At 39.9% G+C, this 19,480-nt stretch overlaps 2 protein-coding genes across 3 annotated transcripts; both read right to left on the bottom strand.

The window, feature by feature from the left end:
• Positions 1–4,894: 4,894 nt before the first annotated feature.
• Positions 4,895–10,017, bottom strand: cdc45 (CDC45 cell division cycle 45 homolog (S. cerevisiae)). The gene is made up of 18 exons (XM_058070821.2): positions 9,806–10,017; positions 9,609–9,668; positions 9,322–9,414; positions 9,105–9,242; positions 8,863–9,012; positions 8,712–8,770; positions 8,591–8,639; positions 8,456–8,517; positions 8,325–8,375; positions 7,614–7,733; positions 7,386–7,517; positions 7,214–7,312; positions 6,975–7,136; positions 6,770–6,908; positions 6,601–6,684; positions 5,833–5,951; positions 5,581–5,657; positions 4,895–5,208 (listed from the first exon to the last, which is right to left on the bottom strand). The coding sequence occupies exons 1-18, from the start codon at positions 9,854–9,856 to the stop codon at positions 5,144–5,146; spliced, it is 1,710 nt and encodes a 569-aa protein (XP_057926804.2). The 5' UTR covers positions 9,857–10,017; the 3' UTR covers positions 4,895–5,143.
• Positions 10,018–12,494: 2,477 nt separating this feature from the next.
• On the bottom strand, positions 12,495–19,464 carry plpp5 (phospholipid phosphatase 5). Of its 2 annotated transcripts, none has more exons than XM_058070410.2 (8): positions 19,324–19,464; positions 18,306–18,427; positions 18,113–18,221; positions 17,922–18,012; positions 17,792–17,855; positions 16,916–17,040; positions 15,614–15,784; positions 12,495–15,141 (listed from the first exon to the last, which is right to left on the bottom strand). In XM_058070410.2, the coding sequence occupies exons 2-8, from the start codon at positions 18,374–18,376 to the stop codon at positions 14,972–14,974; spliced, it is 801 nt and encodes a 266-aa protein (XP_057926393.2). In that variant the 5' UTR covers positions 18,377–18,427; positions 19,324–19,464; the 3' UTR covers positions 12,495–14,971. The 2 variants fall into 2 exon arrangements, with proteins under 2 accessions (XP_057926393.2, XP_057926395.2); XM_058070412.2 differs by having other exon boundaries at positions 18,306–18,424; positions 19,324–19,461.
• Positions 19,465–19,480: the final 16 nt, after the last annotated feature.

Below are 19,480 nucleotides of genomic sequence, written 5' to 3'. Positions count from 1 at the left end.
ACTAATCATTAAGTATCATTATAATCTTTGGAAAGGGTAGAATTTATAACAACTCTCATTGGATCGCAGTGTGAGGAAGTGACCAGTGTTAGCCTCGCTAGTGTTGTCTAATCAAGTCGTCATGCAGATGCGTCATGCCTGCTTAATCGAGTCTCAAGTAAAAGTTTTTACAGATTAGCTCATGAGAGTTAGCAGGTGCACATTCAGGCTTTCCTGCTGGACAAAGCTTACTCACAGATAGCAAAGCCAAGAGTCAGCAGGTGGTTCAACATGGAGGACAAATGTGGTATTGTGTAGCGTCTTAATACCCCCACGAGCCATTTGTCTAAGAAACAATGTGAGACGTAACACAGTTACGGATGGAGATCAGGAGAGGAAAAAAAATCTCCTTGACAGGTTTACAGTGTTTTACTGCATGGTGACTCATGGTTTTGTCATGGCCCAGTAACACCACTGACTTCCTGAGCAGCGGACAGTGGAACAGGAAACAGGAAGGGAGCGGGAGAGGCCAAAAAGTGAGTCTCTGTGTGTGTGGGAGAGGACAAAACTGCAGCACGTAATTTGTTTGATTCAATCGTTTGACCACTCCTACAACTGGGTGTCCAAACTTTTTCCAACGAGGGCTGCATACTGAAAATAAAAGGATGCGTGGGGGCAAGCTTCATACACAGGGTCAGGCAAAATGATCTGACACATTTGTAGGTTAAATAAAAGGCAAATAAAGTAAAGAAAAAGTACATATAATGCCATTGTTTTTCATTTCTTTTTCAGTTGCTGCCATGAATTGCACTGGTGAGCATCATGCTTTCATTGTGGAAAACGTTTATCAAAACAAACAAATCTGTAACTACAAAACAACAAGCGTTCCTTTTGCACTTCAATATCGGTAGACAAGATCGAAACACCATCTTGGGTTATCTATGGGTAACCTAGGGGTAATCATCTATGGGTTACCAACTTCAGTGCTACTGGATCTTCATTGAAACAAAAATCAACCGGCCGACCTCGCACTGCCAGAACTGATTTAATTTTTAAAACCCAATGAAACAGAATGGCATTACATGTACTTTTCCAAAATAAAAGAAAACTTTTTAGTTTTAGATACAAATGTATCAGATCTAACCCTGACCTTGTATCTAAAGATAAAGGTCTATTTTATTTCAGCTTATTCTATTTACATTTACAATGTTTTACAATGTTCCCATTTTTATGCTGTATGTTGGCCACACTGTCAGGAGATCGGGAAGACCTGGGTTCGAATCTCCGCTTGGTCATCTGTGGAGTTTTGCCCCCAGGTCACCCCCAGGTCTGCCGGTTTCCTCCCACATTCCAAAAGGGGTCGCCAATTGACCAAATTGTCCATATAGGTATGAATGTGAGTGTGAATGGTTGTTTGTCTATATGTGCCCTGTGATTGGCTGGCGACCATTCCAGGGTGTACCCTGCCTCTCGCCCCAAAGTCAGCTGGGATAGGCTCCAGCACACATCCGCGACCCTAATGAGGATAAGCAGCATAGAAAATGGATGGATGATCCCATCCTGATCCATTACTCGTACAGACTCGTTTGCTATGTGTATTGATGTCCGATAATTATCGGCCCAATATATATCACATATATCACATATAAATATGTGATATCGGTCGATAAAGGTATTGGATTTTTTCCCGATCATGAAAACTGATATTTAATAAATGCTGTATACAACACGAGTGTTCATTCCACCAGAGGAAATATGTCATGTTACACATATCGGTATTGGAAATTGAGAGTTGGACAATATCGGCATATTATTATACACTATTAAAATAATACCGCTTTAATAGTGCCAACTAGGATTTTATTTGGAAAGGGAATATGTTTTCTTCACCTTGTGTGTTTTAAAGATTTACTTTTTAAAGTTAAATAGTTACACACTATGGTAAACGGATGAAAGTGATGAGTGTCTGGTACTGCAAATAAAAGAAAAAATGTAATAAAAAGCAGAGAAAGGTAACACGCGCAAGGCACATACCGGAAGCGAGAGAATGGAGACATAAATTCTACCATAAGCTCAGTTTGTCTTAATATTTATAAAATGAGTGGCTCGCTATTTAGCTCCTAACATGCAATAGTTGAGAATCTATGAAAACCGTCTTCAAAAAAGTTGCGAAATGGCACTCAGGGAAGGTTTTATCTGTAAAATATGAGAGAGTGGAGTTCAAATGTTAGGGGGGAGGAAAGTACTCCTTTTTGTGCGAGTCATCAGAATGAAGCACAGGTGCACACACACACACACACACACACACACACACAGAGAAATGTAGTGTATACATTAGGCAGTGAATGGCAGCTGCCTGCTGAGGTGGAGCACTCGTAATGGGGGATGTCTGCCTAGGATCACAACACATTGCCAATTTGGCACGCTCAGAAAATTCTTTCAACATATATCGTCATGCCAACATTATAAATGATCACTTGCTGGAGAGTTTGTTTTTTGCATCAGTGTCAACTCCCTTGTCAACATAAAACACACACTTGCCATTGTCCAGGTCGCGGGAGGACATAGTGCAAACAAGCATTAAAGTGAAAGAGGCTGTCACGTACACCGTCATGATCTCTTAATGGCAAAGTTTTCTCTCTCAGGCCTCGTCTCCTTGAATGCCACAAAATTACCCGTTTTGAATTTGCACAAGAGCACCAATAATCGGACATTCAAAATGTGGTACGACAAAGAGAAACCAACTATGATGTTTTCCCACACAGCACAGTGGAGGGGGTGCCATCATGATCAGTGGTGCTTTTTCAATCAATGCAACAATGAAGCTTCAGGTTGTGCGGGAGCGTCAAATGGCAGCTGGCCTATTTCAGTTTAATGGTTGTCTACATGTGTATTTTGAATCTCTACATGGGCCCTGTCCTCACAAGAGCGTTCTTGAGATAATTTTTTTGGCAGGTTGAAAAAAAGTTGCATCCACACTGGGCCGGAGTAGAATACTGTATAGTTACACCCACAGGGGAACGCAGCACTATATGCATAATACATATTGAGCTGCATTTCAGTGCCTTTGAATATAGCCAATGAACTGGATCTGATTAGACTGTGCAGGTGTTATATAACACCAGTTTGATAATTACACCGGCTGTAAAACAAGCCATGTCAAAAACTAAAAAAAAAAACAGAGCTATAAACACCACAGCCACCCTCCTCCCTCCGAGCCCCCACTGTGCAACTGTGGAATAAAAGCAACAGGACAGTCTGAGAGGCTTGCCCAGATCACTACATGGCTGCATGATCTTGCCTTGTGAGGGTCTATTTCCCCCAAGTGTGTGTGCTGCATGCCACATTCCTCACATGCAGAGTGGCGGAAAGGGCAGTGGCCCCTCATCGGCAGAGGTGTATAGAAAAGGGGAGTGTGAGGAGGGTGGCACAGAGGCAAGTGATTGACAGCTGAGGCGAGACAACCACATGGTGAGGCAAACAGGTAGATTTGCAAATACTGTAACTACTTAATTCTTGATAGTAAGTCATTGGTGGTTTACTTTTAATATTTGAGAGATATTATATAATATTGGAAAAAAGATAAACAACAGGGCAAGATTATATATATACTATATGAATGTGTTCATTAATTCATTCATTCATTTTCTGCCGCTTATCCTCACAAGGGTCGCGGGAGGTGCTGGAGCCAATCCCAGCTGTCTTCAGGTGAGAGGCGGGGTACACCCTGGACTGGTCACCAGCCAATCACAGGGCACATATAGACAAACAACCACTCACACTCACATTCATACCTATGGACAATTTGGAGTCGCCAATTAACCTAGCATGTTTTTGGAATGTGGGAGGAAACCGGAGTACCCGGAGAAAACCCATGCATGCACGGGGAGAACATGCAAACAAACTCCACACAATGATGGCCGAGGTTGGGATTGAACTTGGGTCTCCTAGCAGTGAGGTCTGCGCGCTAACCACTTGACCGCCATGCAGCCTATGAATGTGTTAACAGCTCAAAATTAACTGAAAATGTAAATCAAGCTAAATGACAGCATGCATGTCTGAAAATCTAGATTCCTTAATACTAGCAGAACACTTGAATCACACTAAGTGTTATCAGCAATGAAGGGTTGTGTTCAAAGACACTACGTCATTTATGTTGAATTCACATGTTGAATGTATTTTCTGAGCATCCTTAAATGAGTCAAAAGTGAGTGATGAGAATATCCACTTATTGCTTTTCTTTGACTTCCTGTTCATTTAGACCACACATACTGTACGTGCATAATAGAGATTTTGTTGTGATGTTCGGTGTGTCCCTGAATGCATCTTGCGGTTTTCTTGTGTCATTTCAAGGCTGAACGGACCAGAAACGTGTGAGAGTTGGTGATACATACATGGTGTTAGAATTGCGTCAAATATAACAGTAATTAATAATGTAAACAAGCACATAATCAAGGAAATTAATTTACTGCTGTTAAACTATTTTTGACAGCCCTAATAATATGGTCAGTATCGTGTAAATCAGTTTTAGCTTTCTCACCCTCACTCACCCATATGGAAGAACGATAAGGATCCCAATTATCAGCCTTACAGCTGCACACCCTCCCCCTTCGCCGTTCCCCTCCTCCTGCTTTCAAGTGGTGCTATGGGCCGACATCAAATCAGCACCGGGACGTCTGACCTGCATTCCCGCTCCAGTGTGCAGCAAGGATACATGTGCTCACCCTCGGCTTGCGTGAGCCGAGCTTAGATCAGGTTCATTCAATTTCAGTAACTCTTTCTTTGAGATCAAGGCGTAAAATGAAGTGTATTGAAGCATTGAACCGTTAATGATGACGGGATGGATGGGCCTCGTGCAGGCAACTTAGGGAAAATAAAATAACATTTTGTGTGTTTGGTACGTCAAGGATTTAAGTAAGAGCTTGCGATTTATTAAACATTTAAAACGTTACATTTAATGAAAGTCTGACATGCAGACAAGAACAAAATGGCAAATATTCTGCTTTTAAGAGCACAAATAAAAGACACCCACGCGTACAAACCCGCTGTACAATATACACAGATTCAAGACTAAAAACATGGATAAAATATTCAGATGAGTGCTACTCATATCACACTAGACTAACAGCATTCAGACTCAGTCACACTCACATAAATGAAAGTCTCAAGACAAGAGGGTGATGAGCGCATCCAGGAACTTGCTGCGGTCTTCTGTCTTCAGTTCAATGACTGCACAGGAACAATCAATGAGTTTGCAAATTTAGTTTGCACATTTCTACAAGCAAGGCGTGCATGCCACTCGGGCATCAACACATTTATACAGTGTCTTTAAATGAGGATGAAGGAACTTTGTGCTACCTATTAAATTGGAAGGGCAATCCGGGCTATATAATTATTCACCTGTGAATAGTCATAGTTATAAACTAATTAGGGGGGTTGGGGGGATACCAGAATTTCACAAAAAATTAGGAACATTTCCCTATTTCATACAGCAAATGTTGACATGTAAGCCCATTGCATTGCTTCACTGCGCTAAACAATGCCGCCCCCTAGTGTTCCATAATTTCTCAAATCAGCATGAAAAATTCATTTTTTACTTACTGGACGTGTCAAAGTGGTCATGGAGAGTTCTGGAACTGGTGCTCTCTGCAGCTTTCTCAAATGCTCTGCCAAAGAAACTGAGGACAGAATAGAGAGCTGAATTATAGTGATGCACTGACAGAAAAGATAAAAAGGTATACTTACACAAGATCCAATACAAGAGATTTATCTCAAATTCTGTCGGACAGCTACAACCACAGTTTTTTGTATATTTTAAAATATTTGCTACTCAATCCTAGGTTGGATACTTACTTTTTCTTGTCAGAAGTCTCAGACTCAGGTGGGATGCCCACAATGAGGATGGTCCCTTTCTCCACATCTTTTGGAGCAGCCATGATCAGAGGAAGCAATTTGCATCGCTTATTCCTCGTCTGACAAAAAAAAAGGGCATGAGGAAAACCACTGACTTTAATCACATTGCAAGGCATTCCCCTGAAGATGTACAATTCAGAATCCGGCCTTTTCTTCCCCCCATACGGTACAAAACTGAACCATCATCCAACACCTGAGTGTATCTACTTCAGCACGGGGATCATCTCTATCAAGGATTAACTTCATACATTTTTGTGATGCCACCATAAAAGGAGAGTGGCATCTCTGTCCTGGCTGATCAGTACAGATGAAAGATGCTATTCCACCAGTCGGCATCCTAATGAGAGCGGACATGTAAGTTTTGTGTGTGTGCGCATCTACAGCCTGATCTGCCTAGCACATAGGCTCATTATTCTTCATTATTCTCTGCGGTGGGGGGGGTTACCTTGTTGACGGAAGTAGCATTAATTAATCAATCAATGGGTCTGTGAAATCAATGCGCCAAGGACATTTCAGTAAGGTTTTAAATAATCAAAATACATTAAGTATTACATGTTATCATCAATGCACTTGTTCATGTTATTATTTTATTGTGTTAAAGCCTTAGTATTCAGTGGTTATCTTCTTTTTACACTTGCAGGAGAGATGATTTTTCCAACCTTAGTGGTTCCAGTGTAGCTTTGGTTTGGGTAAGAGTGAAATACTCACTGAATGGACAAATGCTTTGAGGAGGTACTTAGAAAGCAGAGTCAACGCCATGGGCTTTGAAAAGAGCTTGACATCAGGGGTGCCCTGCACAACAACAAGCAGGATTAATCAGTGAAGGTTGCTGTGCTGCTAGCAAACAATCATATACATGATGGTGGGATCGGTGTACCTCCATGAGGTAGCAGTAGAGGAAAGGTCCCTGGGACAAAATGAGGTTGGTGCAGATGCAGCTGGCAACTGTCTGCTGTATGGCCATCAGCTTCTTCTTAGCTAGGTCCATGCCAGAGTGTAGACGTTCCAGGTTACTCCTACAAATACAGACATCAGAGGTGGGTCAATCATCTTAAATAAACTGGAAGTCAAAATATTCCGACCTTGAAAGAGAATCCAGAGCCTTGATGAAGTTGTCTGTGTCACTCTCGTCCTTCTCCGTGCTTTCCAGTAGCGCTGTGGTAGCGTGCACCATGTCGCTGGCCAGGAAACGGTTCTTGAAGCCAAAGTGGACACCAAATGTCTGGATACGGATATCTTTCATGCTGTCAGTATGATTGAAAAGAGTCAGTAAATGGATCCTTGTAGCACCGATATTGCTTCATCTTCACCACATTCATACCCATATTTATTAGAAGACTCTTCAATGACGTCCCGCAGGTTCTCTTTGATGGACATGTCCATGGAGATGAACTTTTGCCTCACTTGTTTCAGAGGTAACCTGTTACAAAGAAGCACTGTCAAACAATACCGACTTCTCTGGTTCATCAGCATTTTGCCGTAGACAGCTTTACCCCATATCAGCTAAGAACTCCTGCAGCTTCTTCTGGCCGTTTAATGTCCAAAGCTTGAAGTGGCAGGAGGTGTAACATGAATTACAGATGCTCTCATACAATGACCAGTGCTGGTAGAGAGTGAGACGCAGGCTGAAAAGGAAGGTTAAGGCCGGAGGTACGACAAAAATCCAAAAGCTGGCAGAGAAAGACTCATGTTGAGATCCCCCTCAAATAAACCAAGGATACTCGTATTCAAAGGAGATCCTCATGCAGTCAATGGAAAGCGAATTCTCCTCATCCTCGTTACGGTGGTTATGCCGGGAAACATGCCGCTGCATTGTGGCAATGTCAGTTACATACTTCATACTAACAAACACAGAGAATCATGGTATATTATGGTAGAGCATATACCCGAAACACAAATATTAAGTATCTGTATTATAAGACACACAGGTAAAAAATGAAGAGCATACTGTACATTTGTCATTCAGACATACATATGACCATATCAGAAACGATGCAAAAATGTGCATCACTGTTTTCCCAAAGTCAAAGCTACTGTGTGTGAATATTTTGTTTGCTAGGGTGATGCCTGGAATTGACTACTGCTTGTATCAGGAGTGCCAATAAAAAAGAAAATAAAAAACAGATTTTAGCTAAAAACAACATGCTGTTGTGTAAGTAAGATGAGGCTATTTAGTTTGTTTCATAAAAGATAAATGTGCAGACCTGCAGTTCCACATGAAAAGTATGCATGAAAGCCACTGGCGCCGGGGAAGCAAAAAAGTAATAAAATGGTTGTGGGAATGTGAGGTGTGTACAAATTGCCATATCTCTATCCCATGTTGCGAGTTATCCTGCAATTCTGACCCCAAATATAACTACCACGATTTAATATACTATAATATACAAACACTACGGCATATGTTTAATGTGGGAATGAAGAACATTGCTCACTGTGTGACTTTATCATGAACCCATTGGTCTGTTAGTCCGATAACGGCCCACCTGCAAAACAACAAATAACTGTGTCTATATTGTGTGTGCAGTTCTTCTCACTGTAATTTACAATTGAAAAAGTGACTTACCAGAGCATGTCTTTAGTGTCTTTAGTCAACATCCAGGCGAGCTCAAAAAACATAATTGCTGCCTGACAAAGACAAGATGATTCAAAAGTCATAAGTTTGTTCTGAGGAATATGTTTTTAAAAAATGTTCACTCACAGAGGTCCCATGATATTCATATTGCTCGTAGTCAAATAAGATTTCCCTCCTACGATTAAAATAAACATTAAAGCAAATATCATGTGGTTGACAGTACACCGTGCAAATAAAAATAATTTGCCTTCGCGCTTCCCATTCCCGCTTCTCCCGTTGCCTCTCTATTCTTCTTTCAACTGCGCCCTACAAAAAAAACACACAATGTCAAGCACATCAACATATTTGTTATGTTTGAGCTTGAATCTTCAATAACTGTTAAAATGCATGTACCGTACCTCATCAAATCTCCTCCGCTTGCCAGAAGGCTCAGAGCCTTGGTCACTTTCGTTTCCAGAGTCGTCTCCTTCCTCGTCGTCATCGTCGCGGAATATTTCGTCATAGGAGGGCACACCCAAGTCGTCGTCCTGTTTAATCAGCAGTTTTATCTGCAGAAAAAAAAAGACATTTACACTAAGGCCGGCCGAAAATGAATTCTAGTCCAACCCAACTACAATGCAAATAAATAATTACAAATCACCTGAGTATCATTGTAAACATTAACAACATCCACAGGCCGGTGAGTGTCACAAATGAAGAAGATGGAGTCGTCATCTGGCTGCAGCATCTCCAGAAGGTCAACATTGGCACCGCAGTTGATGAGAACAAAGTATTTGAACTATAGTAACATAAATAAAACAGGCATTAATATTTATCATCAAGTAATTATGTCCTTTATCATCAGAAGAGGTTCATACTTGCTCTTTGTGTTCAAGGAAGGCTGTGCCAAGGTTCTGCCATCCTGCCACTGGTACAAGAGTATATGGAACCTGATCGCAGTGGAACAAGGCCTAAAGAAACAAAAATAAAAAACATAAGCAGAACGAGTATGTATGAAAAATAGTAAACATTGGAAGATGTCCCGTAATACTCCTGAATGAGAGAGCCCTACTTCCCTGACATTAGCTAATACTGTTTTCATTAACAATCGGCCAAAACAAAGTAGCTTGTGACAGGAGCTGACGTTTGCTAGCCACTAACTTACCTGAAGTATTTTACAGGCGCACAGAGCATCGATATCTGATGCCACCAGGAGTGCCACTCTCTAAGGAAGAATTCCACAAAGTTAGAAAAACACTATGCCTCCAAAATTATATGTAAATGTAATATATCGTGAATTATAAAACGATGGCTGCATTAGCTATCGAGCAAGCTAACGTTACAATACGCTCAATAACATACCTGGTTCGCAACAACTTCATAAAATTCTTTCCGTATGTCCGTGACAAACATCGTGGTGGGCCACAATCAGGAGTATAATACACAACCGAACGACGTGGAAAACCTGATGATATACCCCGAAAATCGCATTGAAGAGCGACTTTTCTGGGTTTTGTGTCAAGAGTCCGCAACTTCCCTCTTGGAACTATGGCGCCAAATGTGTGCGTCACAAAGCTAACCAATCAGTGAATGGAAGCGCACTACGTCACATAAGCTAAACCACGCCTATAAAACAGGGATACATTCGATCCAAAACAAGGAACTCGTACTCCTCAGTTTATGTTTTATTTTATATAATTTATTATAATTGTTTGTTATTATGTTGGTTTTTGTTTGCTACGAGTAAACGTACTACTATTTAATTTAATTAAAATGTTTTACATTTTCTTTGATATATAATTTTAAATATATATTTATATACACACAAAATGCAATATTGGAATAATAATAGTTCATAGCTCATAATAGTTTACATAAGGAGTCAGGTGACTATTGCGAGAGTTATTTTTTTCATTTTTGGCATGTTATAAAAACACATATTTTTGTGCTTAAATTAAGAAAAAGTAGTTGGCACAATAAGCCTATGCCCTCAAAGAAAATACTACACTCTCGATTGGTCGCCTACTACTACTAATATATATTTATATATTTTTTCTGGAGTATATTTTGTTTTGAGTTTTCTCCTCACCTCAGACATTGTATATGAATGCAAAATCCGTTAAGCTTATGACGTAGCTAGCTTAGCAGGTAACCATGTTGTTCATCTTTATTTTTCTCAAGCTGCTGAACCTTCCCACAAGTCTCCTGACTCACAGGCACACCCCTGGTCTAATACACTGGGACATAATATACACTGTACAGCTGGAACCACACCATTAGGTACACCTATACAGTCTAATGGCAATCAAAACTCAGCATTAGTATCTGTCTTTATAAAGTATAGAATCCCATTAGAGATGTACAGTGAAGAAAATAAGTATTTGAACACCCTGCTATTTTGCTATTTCTCCCACTTAGAAATCATGGAGGGGTCTGAAATTTTCATCGTAGGTGCATGTCCACTGTGAGAGAGATAAACTAAAAAGAAAAATCCAGAAATCACAATGCATGATTTTTTAACAATTTATTTGTGTGATACAGCTGCAAATAAGTATTTGAACACCTGTGTATCATCTAGAATTCTGACCCTGAAAGACCTGTTAGTCTGCCCATTAGAAGTCCACCTGCACTCCATGTATCATCCTGAATCAGATGCACCTGTTTGAGGTCGTTAGCTGCATAAAGACACCTGTCCACCCCATACAATCAGTAAGACTTTAACTTGTAACATGGCGAAGACCAAAGAGCTTCCAAAGACACCAGAGACAAAATTGTACACCTCCACAAGGCTGGAAAGGGCTACGGAGCAATTACCAAGCAGCTTGGTGAAAAAAGGTCCACTGTTGGAGCTATCATTAGAAAATGGAAGAAGCTAAACATGACGGTCAATCTCAATCGGAGTGGAGCCCCATGCAAGATATCACCTCGTGGGGTCTCAATGATTCTAAGAAAGGTGAGGAATCAGCCCAGAACTACACGACAGGACTTGGTCAATGACCTGAAAAGAGCTGGGACCACCGTTTCCAAGGTTACTGTAGGTAATACACTAAGACGTCATGATGTGAAATCATGCATGGCACGAAAGGTTCCCCTGCTTAAACCAGCACATGTCAAGGCCCGTCTTAAGTTTGCATATGACCATTTGGATGATACAGAGGAGTCATGGGAGAAAGTTTTATGGTCAGATGAGACCAAAATAGAACTTTTTGGTCATAATTCCAATAAGCGTGTTTGGACGAAGAAGAATGAAGAGTACAATCCGAAGAACACCATCCCTACTGTGAAGCATGGGGGTGGTAGCATCATGCTTTGGGGGTGTTTTTCTGCACATGGGACAGGACGAGTGCACTGCATTAAAGAGAGGATGACTGGGGCCGTGTATTGTGAGATTTTGGGGAACAACCTCCTTCCCTCTGTCAGAGCATTGAAGATGGGTCGTGGCTGGGTCTTCCAACACGACAACGACCCGAAGCACACAGCCAGGAAAACCAAGGAGTGGCTCCGTAAGAAGCATATCAAGGTTCTAGCATGGCCCAGCCAGTCTCCAGACCTGAACCCAATCGAAAATCTTTGGAGGGAGCTCAAACTCCGTGTTTTTCAGCGACAGCCCAGAAACCTGACTGATCTAGAGAAGATCTGTGTGGAGGAGTGGGCCAAGATCCCTCCTGCAGTGTGTGCAAACCTGGTGAAAAACTACAGGAAACGTTTGACCTCTGTAATAGCAAACAAAGGCTACTGTACCAAATATTAACATTCATTTTCTCAGGTGTTCAAATACTTATTAGCAGCTGTATCACACAAATAAATTGTTAAAAAATCATGCATTGTGATTTCTGGATTTTTCTTTTTAGTTTATCTCTCTCACCGTGGACATGCACCTACGATGAAAATTTCAGACCCCTCCATGATTTCTAAGTGGGAGAAATAGCAAAATAGCAGGGTGTTCAAATACTTATTTTCTTCACTGTAGGCTTACCTAAATAGGTGTCCAGTGAGCAAAGTTCAAATCCGAACCTTTTTGGCTTTAAAAATGACAACAAACATAAGTTACTACCTTTTGCTAGTATTATTACTACACAACCCAAAACAACAGGGATCACAAAAACGATGGAACATGTATGTAGAAACAGAATTTAGTTAGACCTCACAGCATAATTCAATCAGGTGAGTGTATCTCCCTTAAATGGTTGCTACTTTCTCTTACAAGGCAAAAAAAGACATGCCTGACCAAAAAAAGCAAAATTGTACATGACTTAAAGGGGATCTATTATGCTCATTTTTTGCCCTTTGTATTGAGTTGTGGACTCCTATAGGGCACAAGCTTTTGAGATCTTCCAGAATCTGCACCTATTCAAGCTTTATTTTCGTGGATTCCCAAAGTGGTCTGTTTAAATTTATTCCACTCACAGCCTGCCTCCGGTTACACCCACTCACTATCATTGGTCCCACTCAGCTTGTAGCGTGAACAGCTTGGACCTAGGCATGCCCATATAAGGAAGTCCAGCTCATTGTGACATCACAGGGAGTTAAAATAAAACTCTATGAACCCGAGCGTTCAGAGCCATCCCAAACTTTTAAACTGTTTAACATTTATACGTCAGAAGCGTGGAAAAAGCATAATAGGTCCCCTTTAACAGTCAGGACAAACATAATTAACACCCCACATAAAAACTTGCTGAAAAATAACAGTAATGTCTACATTTTTACATCCTTATTGATGAGTAAACAAATGTTTGTACTGTTAATTGAGGAACATTTCAGATTTTAGAGCAGTGCAGATTAAAAATCTAGCCAAAACACCAGTGTGCCTAACATGATCACATTTCGAGCAAACACTGAAAATTCAAGTAAAACTCCTGCATGCCCTAAATGACATACAACACTGATCACATCAGCTCATTAAAAAAATGGAATGCTAGAGTTCATTTGAAAATCATCTATAGGGTCAAAATAAGGTTAACCACTTTTCAACCCACCAAAAATTACATTTCTGCATTAGTCCCATCAACATTAAAACATACGCATGCCACATGATTCCTCTTCACATCTGATTCAGTAACATTGAAAATACATACAAAGTGAAGTTGCAGCACAGACTAACGATAACTAATGTCGTAAAATAAAAAAAGGCACTAAATCCCGGCCAAGTTTGGTCATAAAAGTCGCTGCGAATCAGCCGATTTCAGCTTGCTTCGCAGAAACCAGCAAAGTGCTTTTACCCTGCAAAACCTTGGCGGGTTTCACACAAAAACCTTTTCTTTCCACTTCTAATGTAATTATGCAGAGAAATAATAACATGTATCTACAACATATGGTATGCTGCTGCTGTTAAATTATACTACTCACAAAAACTTAGGGATATATATGCACCATCGAAGCTGAAATTAAGTTCCTCTGTATAGTTTATACAGTTGTATATTTTAGATATTCCTAACTTCTTGTGAGTAGTATAAATTGATGAACAATTATATGAAACATAAAATATAACATATATAAACACAATGATCAAATACAAAAAAAAACAACAACAAAGAAATCTGATATAAAATATGAACAGGATATGAACCCTGACCAGCAGGAGCACTGGGATGCTAGCACCATCACGGGGAAAAGCAGTAACTCAACAGAAACTCTCTATATGTCACAATGATCTTCCTTCTTTCTGTTACCATTGTGACAAAAGTCCCAGTTGGACCATGAGTTACACTATCAACTGATGTGCAAACAAAACTCTGGCAAAAACATACAGTTGAGGTTATTACAGTCGGCTCTGTACAGGACAAGTGTCCATGAGTGACCCTGCTTTGTCAGGACAGCGCATGTAAGGACCATATTGACGTAACAGTCCATTTAAATGAGGGTTCAATTGGAAATAAGCAACAGGAAGACCATGATATTGAGGCAGAAATAAACAGTAACACTAAGAGTGCGATTTCACAATTTTACAAGAGCTGTAAGCTGTCATGTATCAGAGATGCATCAGTGGAAAAGCTGAGTAGTTTGGCAAATATTTCCCAATACAACAAAATATACCAAAAGTAACATATGTGAAAGCACCCCGCCCCCACACACACCATACCTATCTTCCACTATTAAAGTTTTTTTACCAGTTTCTGTGGATGTTGACATATGCTTAGCTCAAGTCCGAAGCAAAACACTTAAGTGCTTGCTGCAAACATTCATGTTATTCATCCACAAAACATTTCATAATTACACAAATGCACTGACATCATGATTTAAGATTAAACACTGTGATAAAAAAAAAAGTGTTATACCCCAACGTACTGATATGGTCCAATCTTATAATCATACATTTACTGATTAAAAGTAACATAGAGGATCACAAAGAAAGAGATAGTCGGCTAGTGAAGTTGGTCCTGCTCTCGATGAGGTGGTTGTTTCAGTCTCCTACTTCAAGTGTCCACTTAGTGAAGAAAATAACCCATGTATCACTCTGACATTTTACATATCCATGAATGAATTTTATCAAGCCCCCATTAAAAAGGAGGCCGTTTGGGCGGTCGTGTTTTACAGGGGCAGGATGTAGTTGGAGTTGGCCAGTTTGCGCTCCTGTGCGGCTGGGACACTCTCTCTGTGACTCAGGGGTCGGTGGCATTCAGGGTCGTGAAGCGCGGGGTAGTGCTGCCTGTAGCAGAGCCAGGCGAACAACAGGCCCAGCAGAGAGCCCACCAACACATCTACAAGCAAGAGAGGCATTCAGTATGTTCAGTGTGTAGGAATCCTGTAGTTTATCATTTGATAAATAATAATGCCTATGTATAAAATACAGATCAGACAGTAACAATTGCTTCCAACAAAACTGGGAGGTTTTGGTTATAAACAAGTGTGTTTCAAGTGTGAAAATTCACAACCCGGACTTAACATGCCAGAATACCCTTTCACACAGGTGCCAATCAAAAGATTATGACAAAAGTTGGTATACAGTGTTTGGAAAAAAAAAACAGAAAATAGTAATAGCTTTTTCACCTATGTATATCACAAAGGTGAAACGCAGCTTTTTCTTGAAATGTATATAGCTTCTCAGCATGTCTTCATGTGTTGCTTTGCAAAATATCAAACTGGCCCTTGCATCCTTTCATTTTTCGCATTGTGGCGCTCGCTGAAATAAGTTTGCAATTATTCATGTTTAAAAAAACAAATATAGGTGACCTTGCCAGTGGTGTTTGTAGTCGCAGGTTCTGGAGAGAGCGATCGTCAGCGCTACAATTAAAGGGGTGAGAAAGGCGCATAGTCGCCACGCTCTGCCTTGACCCGCTGCATTGAAGCATCGCAGCTTTCCGGCAATGTAGAAGGCGGTGAAGCCTAGCCCAGCAAAAGCAACTACAGGAGAACAACAGAGAAAACACTGAAGATTACTGCAGGAAAAAAAACTATTACATACTTCTACTGTATATTAAGAAAGGAGGATATTTTGCCCCCTGACCTGCTTTATAACTTATAACTGAATTAGTGATGGCTGTGATATGCAGAGGTGAGATTTCAGCTGTGCTTCTTCCTACTGCTTTTTGCACATGTTGAATTTTGGCACATTCTTAACATACAATTCATCATGAAAAAAAAAGAAAAAACTATCAGCAATAAATATGTTTTAATAAAGCTGAAACATTAAGACAATGAAGTCATAAAATTATGAGAAAAAAATCATAATTTTATAAGAATAAAGTTGTAATATGAGGGAGAAACAATTATTTAAATATAAATTAAATAATAAATACATGACATTAAAAACTAAATTCATTAACACTAATGTTAAAATATTCATTCATTCATTTTCTAGGCGTGCTGGAGCCTATCCCAGCTGTCTTCGGGCGAGGGATTGGATACACCCTGGACTGGTGGCCAGCCAATCACAGGGCACATATAAACAAACAACCATTCACACCCATTCATACCTATGGACAATTTGGAGTCGCCAATTAACCTAGCATATTTTTGGAACGTGGGAGGAAACCGTAGTACCCGGAGAAAACCCATGCATGCACGGGGAGAACATGCAAACTCCCCACAGAGATGGCAGAGGGTGGATGTTAAAATATTAAAAGAAAAATATGTTATTTTTTATATGTTCAAATATGTGTAGCAAGCACATACAACAATAATGTTGCAATTCAGGAAAAATCACATTGGGGAAAGACTTAGAATATTACGAAAATAAAGTCAAAATAATATGGAAATAAATCAGTACAAAAATCAATACAAGAAAATGCAAATATTGAAATATTTGGAAAAAAACAAACAACAAAAAGAAATGGAAAAACAAAACAAAAAGATAAAAGTTTAATTCATACCAATAATATGCTTTTTCACCCCACAAAGATTTTTTTCTTGAACTATATGTATATATAACTTCTTTGTCCTCCTTAGATAATCAAAATATGTGATGTATGCACTAAACCAGAATTTGACACCTGCAGTGTAAATCAAGCCTAAGTGTCCATGAGAGGGTCTTACATGAAGAGTGGCCACTGGGAAAGCTCTTTCTACCCTCCATGATCACATCTGGATCACCACTGCAGCGTAGCTCCAGGTTCATCTGCCCATCTGGGAAACAGCGGTAGAAGAAGTCTGGCCTAGGCCTGACGATCAGACATTTTTTACTACTAATTACATTAATTTTGGATCAATTAATTAATTGGATTATTTTTTTGTGCATTAAAACAAGAGAAAACAAGCTAATATGAGCCCGTCATTGGGACTTACCTATTTAAAGTACAAAGCCCTCTAAAAAAACCTCTAACAACGTTGTATCGTTTGATATACGTACATGCTGTGATAATGCATTGTATTGCATTGCATAAGTACATTGATGATAACATGTAATACTTACATTATCTTGCTGTATTTTGATGATTTAAAACATTCCTGAAACTTCTTTCCTAGCTTACACTACTTCCTTCAACAACAACAGCATATATACAGTTACAACACTTACAATGTCTGCTGTCATTGGGATGGCTATGTCTTCCAGCACAAGACTTGTGCTCCAGTCCTCAGGTAAAAACTGACAGCAAACAAGCATCTTGTTGAGTCTTTGTAGCGAAATTGTGAGCTAGTAATCCATTCTTCCATCTGTGAGTGACGCTGAGACAAGCGGCTAGCAAGGCGTCATGGCACAGTTTTTCAGTTTAGCTGCTACAATAACATTTTTTTGTTAGGGCTACAGCACCAAAATAGGTACCTCTCATGACATGCATTGTTAGCTAGCTCATATTAACTTGTTTTCTCTCAATAGAACGCACAGAAAAGGGAAAGAAATATTTGTTCATGTTTCACATAAGGATTGTGAATGATGGGCAGTTTTCCTTTAACCTATAACTGCACATGTACCTGCCGACAGCCAGTTTGATGACATTGGTGAAAACGCCGTTCAGCACCAGAGTCAAGGTCACGCCTGGACGACAGAAGAAAGGAATGAAGGGGATAGACCAGCTAAACAGGTATTCTGTGTGTGTCTCACCTAGTGATGCTTCCTTTGCGTCTCCTCGCTCTGACTTTGTCGTGACGGTAAAAACCAGAATGACAATCAGGGGCGTGAAGAGAGCGATGCTCTGACACAGCAAGGAAGAGGCAGATTAATTCATTAAGAGTTCAATATACAATACTTTTGATGTTATACAGTAACAAACATCTGGCAAATGCCTGACTTACAAACATGAGCGACGTGGGTACATGATCCTGATCCACGCGGTGAAATTTATACAACCACATCTCCTCTGCCTGGATCTCACGGTAGAAGGGTGGAAGCTGCTCTGTCACGCTGAATGAGTGAAATGCAACAGTTTGGCCTTAATCCTAATCTTAAATAATAAATAAAAAAGATGCATATGAGGGATGCACTTACAGGAAAACCACAAAGAGCGCCAAGCGGATGGTGATCTCCGACATCAAACCACGAATGAGCCGCCTCTTCATCTTGTCTGTCAATCATGGACTTCAAGCAATACAACACATCACCTCTCCCTGCTTTGTTTGGAGAAGATACAGCTCTAAATGTTCCATATGATAGCTATTTTCAAGAATTTTTAACAAGTCTCAGAACTCTAACAGTAGTAAGCGCTACCAGGAACACAATATTTTGTGTGTCTGTAGCTTTAAGAGAGAGACTATTCAGGGTTGACCTCTGGATGGGCCTGTATGAGATTCTGACGGTATAGGCAGAAATATCACGGTTTCACTGTATTATAATTACAGCTCTAAAGGTGCTATTTTGAAATATCTTTATTGGAAAGAACAAAAAAACGGTATTCTGTTGAACAGTCATTTTAAACAATGTAATAGAACATGATGGAAATTTAGTATACTGTATGTATTTAAAATATATCACAAAAAACAAGTGTATCGCTGGAGGACCTTTTTAATGTATAGTATAATGTGTCCTCTTGGCAGCTGGAACTGAAAAGTACTGGTACTGAAAAGTAAAGTACTGAATTTAAAAATACAAGTATTCTGTTTAATTATTTATTTTTATTGCGGTATCAAATAAGAAATCAAGATTCGTGGAAATTCACAGGTATTGATATTCTCGTATTGTGACGACCTAATTCTCAATCATTGGGAAAAACTGAAGCATTATACAGTATTGTTTATTTAGGTGGGTGTTAAAACTAATGTGGATATTTAAAATTGCATCTCCCTATGCTCAGCCCCGCTGTTCACTCCGAGGCTGATAAATCTTAAATCAGTAAGTTCGACTTAAAGCTATAAATGAGAGCCAATGTAACTACAAATGACAATACGTTACCACTGTCTGCCTGTGGACACAAGCTGCTAACAGCCGAAGCTTAGCTAGCTAGCACATCTGTCAAACGAGACACTGACACACTGTCACCAAAAACATAATTTGCAGGATACAGACTCACCTTTATTATGTCGTTATTTTATCTCTCTAATCTCATGTTAACACGGCTTGTTAACAAGAATTAGTCTACGGGCATCTTCAGTATATCAAGACTAGGTCTCGTAGACTAGACGGCAAGTCGTACAACAAAATAAGAAAAACATTTCCGGTTTTTGTTT

The sequence above is a fragment of the Doryrhamphus excisus genome, linkage group LG3, assembly GCF_037039965.1.
Source record: "Doryrhamphus excisus strain RoL-2023G ecotype Guam linkage group LG3, RoL_Dexc_Guam_v1.1, whole genome shotgun sequence".
Taxonomy (NCBI): Eukaryota; Metazoa; Chordata; class Actinopteri; order Syngnathiformes; family Syngnathidae; genus Doryrhamphus; species Doryrhamphus excisus.
The sequence above is the reverse complement of the archived record's forward strand: the minus strand, read 5'-3'. Positions and strand labels throughout refer to the sequence as shown.